General features: G+C 48.5%; 2 protein-coding genes and 1 pseudogene across 3 annotated transcripts; 2 read left to right on the plus strand and 1 right to left on the minus strand.

Annotated features, from left to right (window-relative positions):
* Positions 1–1,815: 1,815 nt before the first annotated feature.
* H257_03293 (hypothetical protein) lies at positions 1,816–3,831 on the minus strand (the record flags this gene model as incomplete). The annotated part of the gene is made up of 1 exon (XM_009827302.1): positions 1,816–3,831. One exon carries the CDS (start codon positions 3,829–3,831, stop codon positions 1,816–1,818), a length of 2,016 nt encoding a protein of 671 aa, XP_009825604.1.
* Positions 3,832–4,848: 1,017 nt separating this feature from the next.
* On the plus strand, positions 4,849–4,920 carry H257_03294 (annotated as a pseudogene). Its single transcript has one exon. The product of its transcript is annotated as a tRNA-OTHER (tRNA).
* Positions 4,921–6,370: 1,450 nt separating this feature from the next.
* Positions 6,371–7,173, plus strand: H257_03295 (hypothetical protein; the record flags this gene model as incomplete). Its single annotated transcript, XM_009827303.1, has 3 exons — positions 6,371–6,655; positions 6,704–6,769; positions 6,916–7,173. The coding sequence occupies 3 exons, from the start codon at positions 6,371–6,373 to the stop codon at positions 7,171–7,173; spliced, it is 609 nt and encodes a 202-aa protein (XP_009825605.1).
* Between the last annotated feature and the right edge of the window lie 8,783 nt (positions 7,174–15,956).

Consider the following 15,956-nt stretch of genomic DNA (forward strand, 5'->3'; position numbering starts at 1 on the left):
TATACTACGTAGTATGTGATTTTGGTACTGTGAACGCTATTAATGGCTGTATGTGTTGCATTATACTTCGAAGTACTTCGAAGTATATTATTAATACTAGAACAATTGGTATTTATCTCACTGATACCACACATAACGTTACCATTATTATTTTGTGAATTGTGTGTACCGCATCGGTAGCTCCATTACCGGTACCAGCAATGCCATTTGAAGTGACCCCTGGAAGAATGAGCAGAAGATTAATTGGATTTTATTCTGACAGTGAAGTTTGAAGTATTTATTATACCTGTACTGTAGCTGTGAGTACTTAGTGCATTAGTATTAACTCTTTGTGGCAATATTGCTCGCTGGGATACTGATTCATATATTTTGATTTACCCTGAAGAGGAAAACGCAAAGAATGACATGGAATGACCCCAATTTCGACAATTCCTCTTCTATTCTAATTGAAGTTCGTTTCCTTGAAACAACCCCGCAGAATAATAGTTGGATTCTACATTAAATAATATTCATATTATTTTCTTGGTGTACTACTTGGTAGTGAGAGAATATGGATGTTCCCACAATTTTGGACGAGATTCATTGGTGCAACAATAGTTGCTACAATTTTGGATGAGATTTATCAAGCCTTGGATAGCAAGAGAACTATGACCATTCTTTGCTAGTCTAGCGTCGAAAACTGTTGTTTCGTAAGCTTCTCTGACCAACACGACAATGCAGACTTACCACATCGGTGGATGCACAGGATTCGTGGCGGGTCGGCAGCGGGTCCGCGTCAGGTGGACGGTTGGTAGATAGCACAGCTGACGCTATGATATACTTGAGCACTATAATCTCATCAAAGTATTATGATCAAAGACATCGCTGCGCCCATCTGGCTTGTGCAGCATACCAGCGCCTCTTGGCCCCACCATCGGTAGTGGACTTGATAAGATGTGCAAGGAATAAGACGCCATGCGTTGTACAGTTAACAGTAAGGGGAAGTTCCAAGTAGTTTTCAGAAATAGCATGAGCCAATCAAAATTAATTTACCCATTTTTTTTCACGATTTAGAAAATGAAGTCGAGGACCTGTTTTTCTACGTTTGGTATACTGTAGTGGGTTGCGTAAAATATCGCAGAAACAGAGGTAAAAAAGTAGGAAACTGTAGTGTGAATTCGCTATATATTACCGAAAAATTCGCGTTGTTTTCTAATGAATGTCGAATCACGCACGCTGGAATTTCTGATTGGCTGACTATACATGTCCTTTCAGTAAGAGCCAATCAAATCCACTCAAAAATGGATTAGCCAATAGCGTCGATTCGTGATTCGATTCGGCGGCGAGATTCGATTCGACGGGGTCTGGAAAATCGTACCGAATCCACAATACTTGGGGCCACTACTTCATTTGCTAAAAATATCTACTTGGAACAAGTTAAGTACGCCTAGTACTAAGTTTTACTCACATAATGTCGAAGTTTTGCTCAGATACTCACATGTTGGCGATTGATTACCCAGAAACTCCCTCATTTCGGAAATGCTTGCTTGTATGCTTGTCTACGGAATAACATCGTTTTTCCTCAGTAACATACATATTTCCTGTATATCTGCCTCCAACGGTGAAAATGGCATTTTATTGAAAGTCCTGGCGTTTTTGACTTGGTGACCCAGTATCTGTACGTGGCGGTCGTGCAAATTCCAATTACAATACATTCTTACAGAGTCATTTGGCCCGACGTCCTGGGAAAACAACACGCGTCATTCAACCAATATATCGTTTTTTCTATGATTCTTACGAATACACAATGCTACATGTTTTCGTATATATCAAACCCTATTCCCACAACAAGCACTTCTTGGACGGGTTCAAGGTCGAGTTGGTGGGGCATTGGAACACACGGGCAAACTCATCGTTGTTTTGCAACGCCCCCTTCACGCGGAATCGATTGGGCGGGTGCGAGTTCGACAAATGCTTTGTGAGGCGGGCATCCGTGTTCTTGGAGCACCACGATTGGGCGTACGACAAGTAAAACAACTTGTCGCCAGCTTCTTCAGTGTACTGCGACGGGAACTTCTTCAAGTACTCGTGGTACGCACGGAAACTGATCTTGAGCCCCCCGTTGTCGGCAATGTTTTCACGCAAAGTGAGGCTGCCGCTGACGTTGCCCAACACATCGCCAGTAACTTCGCTCTCGACGACAAACTTGGCGTACTGGTCGCTGATGCACTGGGCCTTCTTGGTGAACGCAGTATCGGTGGCATCCGACCACCACGAGTTCATCGCTCCGACACCGTCGAAGTAGCGGCCGAGGCTGTCGAACCCGTGGGTAATTTCGTGTCCGATGACCACCCCGATGGCACCAAAATTCTGGGCGGCGTCGAACTGGCTGTCAAAGTACGGGTTTTGAAAAATGCCGGCCGGGAACACCATTTGGTTCAATGGGGGGCTGTAGTACGCGTTCACCCAATGGGGGGACATGTCGAACTTTTGTCTGTCCACAGGTTGGCCGTTCAGCTTCAATTTCGTGTCGAAGTTCACTTGTGATACCTTCCACCGGTTGTTCAAATACGTCTTTGAGTCAAACGTCAGCGTAGGGTACAGCTGGGGCTTCTTCGGGCCCCCCAACACGTGCACAAACTTGGACAGCTTGGCTTGCGCGTTGGTGCGGGTCGAATTGTCCAACCAGTCGGCGGTTGTAATGCCAGTGGAGAAGGACGACCTCAAGGCCTTGACCAGTTCGTCGGCCGTATTGGCCGTGTCAGCCGACCACGCCGCGTCTAAGAAGTACTTGCCCAAGATTTCACCAACAGTGGCAACTGTTTGAGACACGCAGAACTGTTCACGAGTAGGTTCCACCTCTTCGCCACGAATCTTCTTGCCGAACAAGTTCCAGTTGGCCGTGCGGAATTCAGGGGTCAGGTGGGTGGACGAGGTGTGGATGAGCTTGTACTCCACGATGGTGCGGAGGGTGTCCAACGTCGTGTTCTTTAAGAACGCTTCAGCCTTGTCAAAGTAGGTCAAATCGAGAAACCGCACCAAGTCGTTCGACCCACCGAACTGGTCGTGGACGTTGAAGCCGTTGGCCTTGAGCCACGAGCCGATCATCAGCGGGTATTTCTGGTCGAGTTCGTAAAACGTGAGCGCAGTGTACGAAGACTCGGCGACCTCCATCTCTTTGAGCTTTCTGAGGGTGACACCCGAAAAAGTTTTTTCGAAGCGGATGATCACCGGCACGGCAGCCGCCACTTGTTCGGCAGTGTAGCCAGCCAACTGCAACACCGACGCAATGTACACCTTGTAGTCGGCTACGATGGTAGCCCACTTAGAAGGAATGGTGTAATACGAGCGAGACAGCGGCTGGTAGACTTGGTCACCGAAGAAATAGTTCTTGGTCGAGTCTTCGTCGTCACCTGTCACGTCGATGTCGAGAAAGGCTGGGATGCCATTCTTAGCTAATTCACCAGCCACGATGAGGAGATCCAACGAGGTATTGGCCGACCGAATGGCTTTGAACGAGTCGGCCAACGGAGTCACGCCGAGCGACGAGAGCGTAGCCGTGTCCAAACAGGAGTTGTAAAACTCTCCAAGCTTGGGTTTGTTTTCAGACAAAATCTTCTCCACCACGGCTTCGTTATGGTTGGAGATCTTGGAGATCACTATATCGGTTTTGGTTTTGCCTGGGGGGATGACAGCATCATTGTACCACGCGCCACACGCATATTGGTAAAAGTCGTCGCAGGGGTTTGCGGAGTAGTCTATGTGCTTGGTCACAGACTCGGGGAGGTCCGTGATGGAGCCAGCCGAAACGGCAGCGGCCAACGCGCTGAGGGCGATCAGGACTTTGACCATAGTAGAAATGTGGAGTTGCCAGTGAAACCAAACCAGGCGGGCAAGTCGTTCAACCCAACCAACTGGATTGGACCAAGGTGCATCCACCAATCCATCTCCATGAGAAATTGCAGTCGAGCATGTGGAATTTGAACACGTTAACTGTAAAGGAGTAAAACTCACAGGTTACTTATACAGTATACGAGTAGGACAGTAGTACTCCGGAGTGAAAGATCATCTCAGTTTTTGTGAGATGATCATTTGGACGTGGCACGGACCATTTTAACGGGTTGTCATTAGTAGTATCACTATAGTAGTACTAGTGAAAAAAGCGATGACGTCTCAGGGACTCGAACTCGTTCACCTTGGACTCGACAGTCGAACACGCAAATAACGCCACTTAAAGTCATTAATAGTACTAGTACTTCGAAGTAGTTATTACCAAAAGGCCTGCCCCCTAACCACCTATATGGGGAATAATTCCCTCATTTAAACAGTTCCACTGTTGTTTTGACCCGAAATACTGTTTGAATGAGGGAATTATTACATCCGGATACACCTTTTCGCCAGTAGCCCTGTACTCCGTCCTACCCCCGGTGAGTAGATACGATGCTAAATCTCCGGGGTTAACTGCATCGCTAGTGGTTAGCTTTCGCTAACCACTGAGATGCACTTAACCCCTAGTAAGAGGTGAAGTGGTCTGAGCATACTAAGTTCCATATAAATCTCATTGAAACAGTATTTCGAGTAAAAAAACAGTGGAACTGTTTTAATGAGAATTGTACGCCTATTTAGACTACAACTTCTGGCAAGAGTATACGTACAACTGCAACCATGCATACTACAATATACTACTAGTAGTATGTAGTATTACTTGGTCTGGTACATATACACAGTACAGTAGTACTATACACAGTACAGTAGTACTAGTACACTCTGGTAGTATATCAGGATCAGTTTGATCCAACCTGTTACATATGCTTACGTACTTAGGAATAAAGTCATAACACCCTGTTCTGCCATGAACATCACAGGGGAGGGAAAATAGCTCAGCGGCAGAGCATCGGTTCCTTGACTCAAAGGTCGTGGGTTCGATCCCCGGCTTCCCCGGATTATTTCCGCAAGGATTTATCCGTCCCTTCCCTGGAGAATCCGGATAACTAGGGAGACAAAGAGCGAACTTCAGTCGAAGCACGAGGTGCAGTACGAAGCGTTGAGCGAAGTAAAAACCGAAGATTACACACCGCCCCTGCTCGAGCAGCCGCGTTGACTACAATTGGCGAAGCGGTTCCACAACATGTGGTTCTAGTATCGGCCCTCGCAGAGGAATGTCTTAATAATGATACAGTAATCCAAACTCAATTAATCATGAACATCACAGCTGCCCTGATGGGGCAGGTAGCAGGATCAGTGTTCCCCTTTGGTTCTGCACCCTTCCACTAATAATTCCCTGCGAGCCAGAGTTCCGCTGTTGAATACGTAATCATTTCCCTTCAAACCAACCAGTATGTACCCTAACCTCGGAACCCTTTACCGGTAATAAGAACAAGTGAAATGGGAATTCCTGTCCAGCAACGAGGTACTAACTTAGTACAGTATGGGCTAAACTGTAAAAACATGAATGAACAGGAACATGAAACTGAGAATGAATATGGTGCACATCAACTATTAATACTACTATTAATACCGGTAGTACTAGTAATATATTATATCCTTCCAGCGAATTCAGATATAGGAGGTTCTGCCAAGGTAGGTTAAAGTATGTCTTTTAAGGGTACAATTCCCTCATTAAAGCAGTTCCACTGTTGTTTCAATGAGGTTCATATGGACTTTGTATGCTTAGACCACCTCACCTCTTACTAGGGGTTAAGTGCATCTCAGTAGTTACCTATCGCTAATCACTGGCGATGCAGTTAACCCCGGAGATTTAGCATCGTATGTACCCCCCGTGAGTGTATCCGGATGTAATTATTCTCTCATTGAAACAGTATTTCGGGTCAAAACAACAGTGCAACTGTTTTAAAAACTGTTAATGAGGGAATTATTCCTTTTACGGATACAATGTACGGATACAAGTTATATACTAACGTTATTAAAAAAATAACATCAAGGTAGTCTTCGTGGCCAAAATCTACCCTACATTGCCCCTATACAAAAAATCACTTGGTTTAAAGTCTATTACTCGACCAATTATTTGCCAAATTTGATATTGAGACGTAATATCCCTTCACCACGACGAGATCTGTCGAAACTACGTCTGGTTTTACTTTTGAGAAATGAATAGCTGCCAGACGGTTTTATGAAATGTTGGAAGTTTCTAGGTGACATGCACCATACCAACAAGAAAGTACTACTGTACCTAGTAAGAGCCTGTTCCGAGTAAAATCTCAGACGGGGTACAAATGGGGATGCGATATTTTTTCATCTCGTTCGAGGTTGCGACACAGCCATAGCTAATGATCTAATTGGCTAATAATATAAGCCAACCATTCCACACCAAATCACGTCCAGTAACACCACCACTGAATCCACATTCAGTGGTGGCAACAAAAGTCACCAAATGACCAAGAAGAACTCGACCAAGGCCGAGCTTCTTGCACACATCCAAGCACTCGAACATCGTGTGGCCGGATCATCTTCGGGGATGGGCAATGCAGTAGACAACCTCGCTCATAGGAAGCGCACCCCTGTCGAATACACGGACTCTATGGTGATCGCGTTGCTAGAGCTTCGCTTCAATGCTTACAGCAACGCGTTCAACGGCAGCAGATCGGCAAAGCAACTCAACTTGCTCTGGGAAAAATTGACTGTGCAGTTCAACATCGCAACGAACCAAATCATCAATGTAAACTACTATTATTTACGAATGTTGCATTAATATCGATCGATTAAGAACAAGCTGCGAAAGCTTCGTGCAGAGTTTATGGTTGTCCAATGCGCCTTGGTCCAGACCGGCAACGTCACACCAGTGCCCGAGCCTTCGTATTACGCAGAGATGCTAACGGCATATTGCAAGCTTGCAAGGACTTGGCTACATTGAGTTCGGGATGGTGTGTACCCTTGGTTGATGATGGGGACGGTGCAGCTTGTGGTGCTGAATCTCAGTCCAACAATGATGAGTATACAGTACCAGAAGCCAAAAAACGGAAGGCAGAAGTCGTCATGGAGTTGAAGCTGCAACGCCAAGGCCGCAAGAACGCTCAAACTGACATCAGCCAGGGTCTGGAGAAGTTTGGCAATACCCTCGGTGCCGCAATTGTTCAGGCAGCCAATAACCCGACATGGCTGCGCAAATGGCTAAACGTTTGGAAGTTGCTGAAAGCACGAAGGCCAGCATCGATAGTTCCAACCAAGTTCAAATGAAACTTCTAGCTTTTCTGGAAACTAAGTTCTAATGCATGCGTAATTCCTCGCATATGTGGTTTGAATTAGTGATATGGATATAGATATATACGTATACGGTCCTTAGTAGGGACATCACGGTACGAGTGCAGATGAAAAAAGTGTTTTACTAAGATCACTACAATGAAGCATAGAGATGGTTTTTAATTGTGTCTCGAGCGCGCTCCGCTGCAGCACCATCTACTTGGAATAACTCGTCATCATCTACAATGTCACCGCCGATATGCATCCACCTGGGATACGTCTCAGGTTGTGTTGGAGCCACAGCCTCGTTGTCGTAGTCAATGTACCAATTATGCAAGACCAACGTAACTTCAATCAATCTTGCCATGTCGCGGGGGCAGTGGTGTAACAATTCGTGCTTGAAAATGCGAAATTTGTTTTTCCACCGGCCAAAAGCGCGCTCAACAACCATGCGGCTACGGCTGTGGACCCAGTTATAGTTGGCTTCGTCTGGAGCCATGCTCGAGACGATCGAATACGGGGCCATTACGTGCGTGAAAAGCTTGTAGCCAGCGTCACCAAGAAAACAGCCTCAGGGGGAACTCTTGTGTGACACGTTTGCCCAAATAACGATTCGTTGAACATGGCTTTGTCGTTCTGGTTTCCCGAACGCAGCGAGTACGACATAAATCGCATGAGGTGGTCGACAACGGCTTGCATATTAGACGCTTGTTTGAGGCCGTATAGGCTGCGTTTTAGGCGGCAAACTAATTCGCGGCGAGATGCGTCGGTCACGAGGTCTCCAGGCGGTTGTTCCATGTAGACGACACGGTCCATGGTCCCGTTGAGAAAGACGGTTTTGACGTCCATTTGATGACACTCAAGGTCGTAGATAGCCACCATAATGAAACGAAAACGGAGGACTTCGAGGCGTACGACAGGCGCAAAAATGTCATCATAGTCAACGCCTTCGCGTTGCAGAAAACCTTTGAAAATTAGGGGTGCTTTGTACGTGCCGTTGGGCTTGATGCGGAAAACCCATCGGCAGGGCAGGACTGTCATGGTTTTTAGGCGTGGAACAAGATCGTAGGTCTTGTTATCTTGAAGGGACTGGAATTCATCTTGGGCGGCGGCTCGCCATTTGTCGCGATCGGAACGGCGCATGGCTTCCTGCCAGTTTTTAGGATCAGAGGAATCGGAGGGTAGGCGGGCGGTGAGCAAGGCGTAGAGGTGCCATGGCGGATAAAGGGGTGGATCGAGGGGTTGGGTAGGCGCCGAGAGAGGCGGGAAAGGGTAAGGGTAAGGCGGTGGTGGAAGAGTAGCAAGATCGTCAATAGAGAGATCGACAAAGGATAAATGAGTGGCGGAGAGACAGAGTGGAGTTCCTGGTAATGTAGGCGTTGGAGTGGTGCGGCTGTGATGTTGGGCAAGTAGAGTGGTAGGCGGATGGAAAAGAGGACTGCGATATGGTAGAGCAAGTTGGAGTTCGTCGAAGGCGGCAGACAGAGAGTAAACGTAGGGTGGAGACAATTGATCAGTGGTAGGCGGTGGAGATGTTGAAGGAAGTGGAGGTGGGGGAAAAATGGTTGGATTGAGGCGAGTAGAGAGAGGCGATAGAGGTTCATGAGGTGTAATGGATTGAGTGTCGGATGCATCACGGGCGCGAAGGCGAAATGCTGCTGCAGCTTGGTTGGTGTTGATGGGTGGGAATTCGTCTTCATGGAAAACAAAGTCACGAGAGTAGAGAAGTTGATGGGAGTAGGCGTTGAGGAGTTTGTAGCCCTTGCGATCATCGGGTAGACCCACAAACATGCACTTGATAGCACGTGCGTCGAGTTTGTTCGTTTGGTTAGCCTTTTGGATATGGACGAAGGCGGTGCAGCCCAAGGTGCGGGTGTAGGCGAGGGGCGGATGACGGGAGAAAACTCGATAGTAAGGCGACTGGCCGTCATTCGAGGTGGAAGGCGAGATGTTATAGATCCAGGCGGAGTAGATAACGGCTTCGGCCCACAGAAACTTGGGGAGATTGCCGGCCAGTAGGAGCGCTCGCATCTTCATAACGAGTAAGCCAATGCGGCGTTCGGCCACAGCGTTCTGGGCAGGCGAGTAGGCGTTGGAGAATGTGGTCTTGGTAGAGTATTTGGGTCCGATAATACGACCGAGTTTCTCAAATTCCTTGGCATTGTCGGCTTGTAGATTGCCGATGTCGGTAGGCGGTAGGTATTGGAGAGTGTTGATGTCGGATTTGAAGGTAGTGATGGCTTGGAGGCGAAAGAGTTCGTAGGCGTCGTAGAGATCCTTGCGAAAGGCGAGAGGGTAGACCCAGGTAAAACGGGAGTAGTTGTCGATAAACACGACGAAGTAGAAGCTGCCACCAATCGATGGCACTGGGCACGGCCCCCAAATGTCGGTGTGGACGAGAAGGAGGAAGGAGGAGGCGCGGAAGACGGCTGCGGAGGAAAACTGTTGTCGACGGGACTTGGCGAATTCGCAAGTATCGCAGGTGAAAGATTTGAAATGGCGTGGGCGATCGGTAGAGAAGTCGGGGTGGGTCTTGACGAGGTTTTGGAGAACGGTGGAGCTTGGGTGTCCGAGGCGGTTGTGCCAAAGACGGAAGAGGGCTTCGTTAGATAGGCGTGTGGTTGAGGTGGTTGCAGTAGCCAGTGCAAGGGAAGGCGTTGTAGGTGTTGAAGTTGTAGGGGGAGGCGAAGATAGAAGAGGTTTGTTGGTAGATGGAGAGATGGGAGTGGACTGGATTGGAGTGACAACGTTGGAAGTGGGGGACAAGGCGTGTACGTAAGGAAATTTCGAAGTGCCGGATAAACAGGAAATAAGGGACGAGGCGTTGGGGTTGGGGGAGAGAGTGTGGTGGTAGGCGGTAATGAGAAATGTACAGCCTTGCTTGATGGAGACTTGAAAATAGTGTGTTTAGGCGAACGTCCAAAGTAAATAATATAGCTGTGCAATTGATCGATTACTTCGGAGTGTGCCGCGGCTTGTACGGTAGACGCAAGCATAGAAATGGAGGACTGAGTAGGCGTAGCGAAGTTGATATGGAATGGATCTGCATCACTATGGGAAGGATGAGCAGCTAGGTTAGCCTGAAATTCCATGATGGCAGCTGCAACGGTAGCAGGAGGGTGAGGCGGGGGTTGCTGGCTAGGCGTGTGTAAGGCTGCGCCGGAAAGCAGTAGAGTCCCAAGGCGTTAACTTGAGCACGCAAATAAAGGCCACGGCCGATGTCCATGAGGCAGTGCGATGGATGCGAGAAGTCGAAGTGGCAGCCGGCTTGAACAGAGTGACGAACGGTGAGAAGATTGAATTGTAAGGCGGGGCAATGTAGGGCAAAGGGTAGTGAGAGGTTCATGATGAGCAGTGAGAGTGGCCGAGGTGTCGCCAGAGTGGGTGGTAACGCCGAGGTCGATCGGCCCGTAGCCGAGAACAGGAAGTTTGCCACCGTCGCCCACAGCAAGAGTAAATGATTTTTGGACAAAGGCGGAGTCAATAAAATAGCGACGGTGAGGCGTGCAGGAGGCGGTAGCACCAGTGTCAATGATCCATTCGTTGGAGAGTTGGGGATAGAGTGAAGGTTCCAAGGGAAATGGGTTAGTATGGTTGGGGAAGTAGACCTTCAGGCATACCGTGTCCCAGGAGATTCCAACGTAGAAGGGAAAGTGAGTGGTCATTGTGGGAGGCGTAGGGTTGGCTTGGTAGTCTTTGAGTTGGAGGTTGTCTTTGATGAGTGGGATAGGCAGTGGTCGCGCTTTGGGATGGAGACCAGTTTGGTGCTTGAAGAGATGATAGGCGACACACTTGTCATAAGACAGTTGATGAAAGGCGTCGGTAGTAATGTTGGCCATTTGACCGTAGGCGACGTCATGAATGGGACCCCAGTGGTCTTCTTCATCCGAGGAGTAATAGGGACGCGCAGCGCGGGGAGGCGGAGGTGCACTGTAGGCGCCTCCACGACGGTTGAGGCGTACGGGTAACTATCGTGCAGGCGGATCAACGTAATCAGCAGGCGTGGGAGGTCGTGTAGTGAGTTTGTTAGAGTTGGGAGGCGTACGCGGAGGATGAATACGATAGGCGGGAAGTGGGGGCAGCAGAGAGTCATCCACCGTGGAAGAGGCGGGGCGAAGTGGTATGTAATTTTGTTGAGGTGGAAACTGTGGTTGAACGATGAGTGCTGTGGAGGTAGACCGGTTTTGGGCGTTAGGCGTGGATGAAGATGGAGGACGTGTCGTTGTAGCTAAGTTAGGCGGAATTGATGCCTTTGTAGTTGAGGTTTGAGAGGCGGGAGTGGGAAGGCGTTGTCGTTTCGCAGGCGGTGCCGATGGAGAGCGACGTAGAAAGGCGGAAGAAGGATGAAAGGTTTGGGACGTATTCCATCCAGCAGATGGACGTGATGGAGAAGCACGACGGGTAGCTGACGAAAGGCGAGGATAGGCGGAGGATGGAGGGGATATGGGTCGACTACAACTTGAGTCTGGGTGGGTGGGAAATGATGAGGTAGAAAGGCGTTGATGAGCTCGAGAGGAGCGGCCGGAGGAACGACCTCGCTGCGAGGAACGTGGAGGCGATCGACGAGTAGAAGTTCGGGGAGGCGGTCGAGAGTCGTCGCGATGGCACTTAGGATAGCTGCTGTTGGGACCCTGATCGTTCCCATGGTTGTCGTCGTAGTCGTCGCGGTCGCAGCGATGATGCTGTGTATGATCGTCAATTGTCTTGCGCGACGACGCGCGTTTCCGACGGCAGTGAGTGTCAACAACGTGCTTCGGAACGCCAGCACGAATGCGCTTACGACTGTCGTCATCGCGCATGGTGCGGCAATCGGGAAGGCGGTGTTCAGGCGAGCCACAATAGAAGCAGGAATTGAAAGGATAGTTGTGACAGTTTGAGTGTGCCCAACGTGGCAGTGACTCGTAAGAAGGGGCAGCAGCAGCAGTGTAAGTAGGTGGAGGTTGGGTAGTGGTAGGCGTAGCATACAAGGCGGTAGGAGGCGTAGTGTAGGTGGCAGTAGCAGCAACTTGGCGTCGACGGGATTCGGAGTCACCGGAGCCTTGATCCGAGAGAATGAGATTTCGGCGAGAGGCGATGTTTAGGGTGTGGCGAATAGTAGCCTTGATAGCAGTAGGCGTGCATTCAGATCCATCCTCGCGCGCCTTGAATTGGAGCTGGCAAACAGCGTCCCACACGTCTTTGTTGGCGGCAAAGGCGTTAGAGTAGAAGAGAGTTCGAAAGAGCTCAAAAGTCTTTACATGACCTTCGCGAGCCGTGAGAGCGTCGGCGTTCGCAGGGAGGGTTGCCGTTTCGATCAAGTTGATCTGATCGTCGAGACTAGTGAAGAGGGTCTCAGCACTGATGTCCTCACTGTACTTGAGCTGGGTGAGACTTGCAAATAGGATCATGGGGTCGCAAGTGCCGGCTTCATGGCGCGCCTTAAGAGCGGTCCATAGAGAGAAGGGAGAGGCGTGGGAACCAATGACTTGTTGGAGGATAGGCGTGAGGGAGTTGAAGTGAAATGCCTTAGCTTGGACGCGTAAGGCGGCGAGAAACTCCGCGATATACTCGTCCAGAAACTTGCGAGTGAAGTCTTGTTCCAGGCGTTTCACTGTCGCAAGGCGCTGTTCCAAGGCGTCACCAGCATAACCGTCGGTGGAGTACTTCGCATCGTTGCGGATCTTGTCCACCTGGAGCTTGGCCTGACTGATAGTGTAGGCGTCGGTTTTGATGCGCGTAGGGCAATAGGTCTCGTTGGTGTAAAGGGGGAAGAAACTTGCGGTCACGGCCGCTTCTTCAAAAGTGGTGCGCCACGCAGCATAGAACTTGTAGGCGTCGTCGAGAAGAATGCCGGAGTAGGCGGTAATGGTCGAAGCAGGAGGGCTCATAACCTGTCACGAAGCAAGAAACAGGAGGTAGGCGTAGGTGATAGGCGTGTAGCAACTTTGCGCAGAGTGTCCAAGACAAACCAAGTGTGCGGGACAGGGGAAAACCAAAAGTGACATTCAGTCGTTTACAAACTATCTAGCTTCGTTCCTATTGGCTAAAACTCAGCCAAAGGGAAACACTGACCTGTGAGAATTAGCGCTCTTTTCCTTGTGCTAGAGCCGTGATTGGGTGAGCAATCACTAGGGTAGCGTTGCGGCATGAAGAATATGCAGGTATATAGCGGCCACTGTCTCGGCCTGTCAGAGTTGACAGACTAGGCGATTGAGTTTGGGAGAAATAGGCGAGGACAAAAGGCGTGAGCACAGGCGAGGGAAAAGCACCACTTGGCAAAGAGATACGACCAAGCCAATATTGCTTACAGGCCCATTCGACGTAACGTAAAAAAACAGTAGATTGCCTGAAATCAGAGAATGACCCGAAACACTTTCCATGACGAAACTTATTTAATTATATATAAACTCTAGTATAATGATAATAGTATTACGAGTCCATAGTTTTGATGTACTCCCTCTGTTCCAAAATAAGTGCGCGAATCAGGAAGTTGATGTATGCCTCCTCCAATAAAAATACAAAACACTCCAACCTTGAATACTTTAATATACATTTATACAGGTGTAACGATACACTGGGCCAATCAGAGGATGCCAAATACGTGTCTCAGGACCAATCAAATGACGACTTTCGGTCATTCTGACACTGTGTGAGCTTGGCCTTAACTTGCTCTGCAGTAAACGCCTTCTTTCTGCCAACTCTGCCCTTCTTCGTACTTGCAACAGTGACTTCGCAAGAGCAAGGACCCGGCGAATGGTGGAAATGTGGCAGTTGTACTTGTTGGCCAGTTGCTGGCTCAGATCCTTTGACAGCCTCGACATGTAGCTGCCGTTGCTGAGAAACAAGACCTCTCGAAGGATGGCCTCGGGCTCGTCGTCGGCAAGGTTGCGTCTTTTGATTGGCATTTGAAGAAAGTTGGTAGTAGAGTGTGTATGTTATATATGGATATTTGTATACAAGATTTTGAACGCAGGTAATGGCGTCATCTCTTTAGATTTCCTGCTCATTGTTGCATCCACGGCGAGCTCTTGGTGCGCTTGTACTCATGATCCAATCATAGCAGTGCATTTCGATTCGAGGCAGGTAACACCATGTTTTCAATTTTACTTCTGAATATAATGACGTGTCATGTCGCCCCTCCTCAAACTCGCGCACTTATTTTGGAACAGAGGGAGTGATTATTACTCCGTACAACTACTGGAATCAGATAATTTTATATGGAATAAAGCATCTGGGCTTGAACTCTAGCTAGCCTCTTCGTGCTGACATTTTTCACTAATACATTGTCACATTGGATTCACCTTGCGTTGATTGGTCTATTTGTATCGAACCTGTACAGTTTGGTTAATTGTGAAAAAACTATGCACCACTATATAGAGACTTCCTTAAAAAAAATTCCAGAGTACTCCGAGTAGTACAAACTAGTGAGTACAAACTAGTATAGGGCGGCACCATACGACTGGAACTAACTGTAAGTCCTGATTATGGTGTTCCAAAGGTTTAATGTGGACCTCTGCCACACACAGGCCACCGATATTGGCACACTGCAAAGTGATAATGCCGAGGAATACGAAATACTGGCTGGTCTGATTGCGCCCAAATATCAAAGCCGAGTCACATTTTCTAACGCGTACTTCCCAAATCAAAAGGCTGTAGCAGAGCGTCGTATCGGCCTTGTGGTTCAAAAGGATGCGTGCAATGCTCATAGAAGGGCCACTCCCCAAGTTCATGTCGGCCACTGCCCTCGAGTATGCCTCTTGGCTAATAAACATTACTCCATCGTCATCCAATTCGGGGAAGTCTCCATACTTCCTAGTATTGAATACTCACCCAGCATTGAGTTACATCAAAACGTTTGGCTGTACTGCATACGTTCATATCCAAAAAGCAGATCAGGCGACGAAACTTGACCCTCGTGTTATCAAAGTCATGTTCATTGGTCTTCCCGATAATCGGAAAGGATATGCTATCATGAATCTGAATTCCCATGCTCGAATTTGTTCGCGGGACGTCACATTCTGGGAGTCTTAATTCCCTGCAATAACACCGTTGATGCGGCAGCTGCTTATCGCACACGGGTGGCTAGTGATCCCAATTTTATCCCTACCCTTGAGCCTAATACCCCTTTATTCCCCTTGCATTCCATCCTGGATGGCGTTTCTAGTCCCAATATCCTTGTCATGAATCAACCTGTGGCACATTCGTCACATCAACAAACCTAACTAGTTGCTGTATCACGCGATGTTCTCGCAGCAACGCAATATACCTCAGTGGGCCAGCTATATCGCGAAATACAGGATTTTCCGTTAGCAAGTCCACTGTTCGATCCCACAAATTTTACACTTCGCCGGCATTTGGCCCAGAGGTCATCCTCGCCACCACCGCCCCTGTATCTACAACCGACAATCACGTTACGATCATTGGACTTGAAACTATGTGCTGTGGATGACACAGTAGTGGACGGCGGTGCAAGCTCCGTTGTCCTGCCCTCCACTTCGCTTTCACCATCGATCGTTGAAAACACCAATATTCCCAATATATGCAAATCCAAGGAACATACTAGTACATACCAAAACTCTGTTCGATTGGCCACAGCACAAATCGGATGATTGTCATCCCACTTTTCACCAGATTATCTGGACTCATAGATGATATATTCACTCTTGGCCGAACGTGCAGTATCCAAGTCACGCCAAGATCCCGAGGATTGGCGCGAAGCCATGAGTCATGATGACCACAAAAAGTGGCTTGCTGCTGCAACGGACGAGTATAATTCTCTGTTGTCCAATGGGACGTACGAA

This window comes from Aphanomyces astaci (assembly GCF_000520075.1).
Source record: "Aphanomyces astaci strain APO3 unplaced genomic scaffold supercont1.5, whole genome shotgun sequence".
Lineage (NCBI taxonomy): Eukaryota > Oomycota > Saprolegniomycetes > Saprolegniales > Verrucalvaceae > Aphanomyces > Aphanomyces astaci.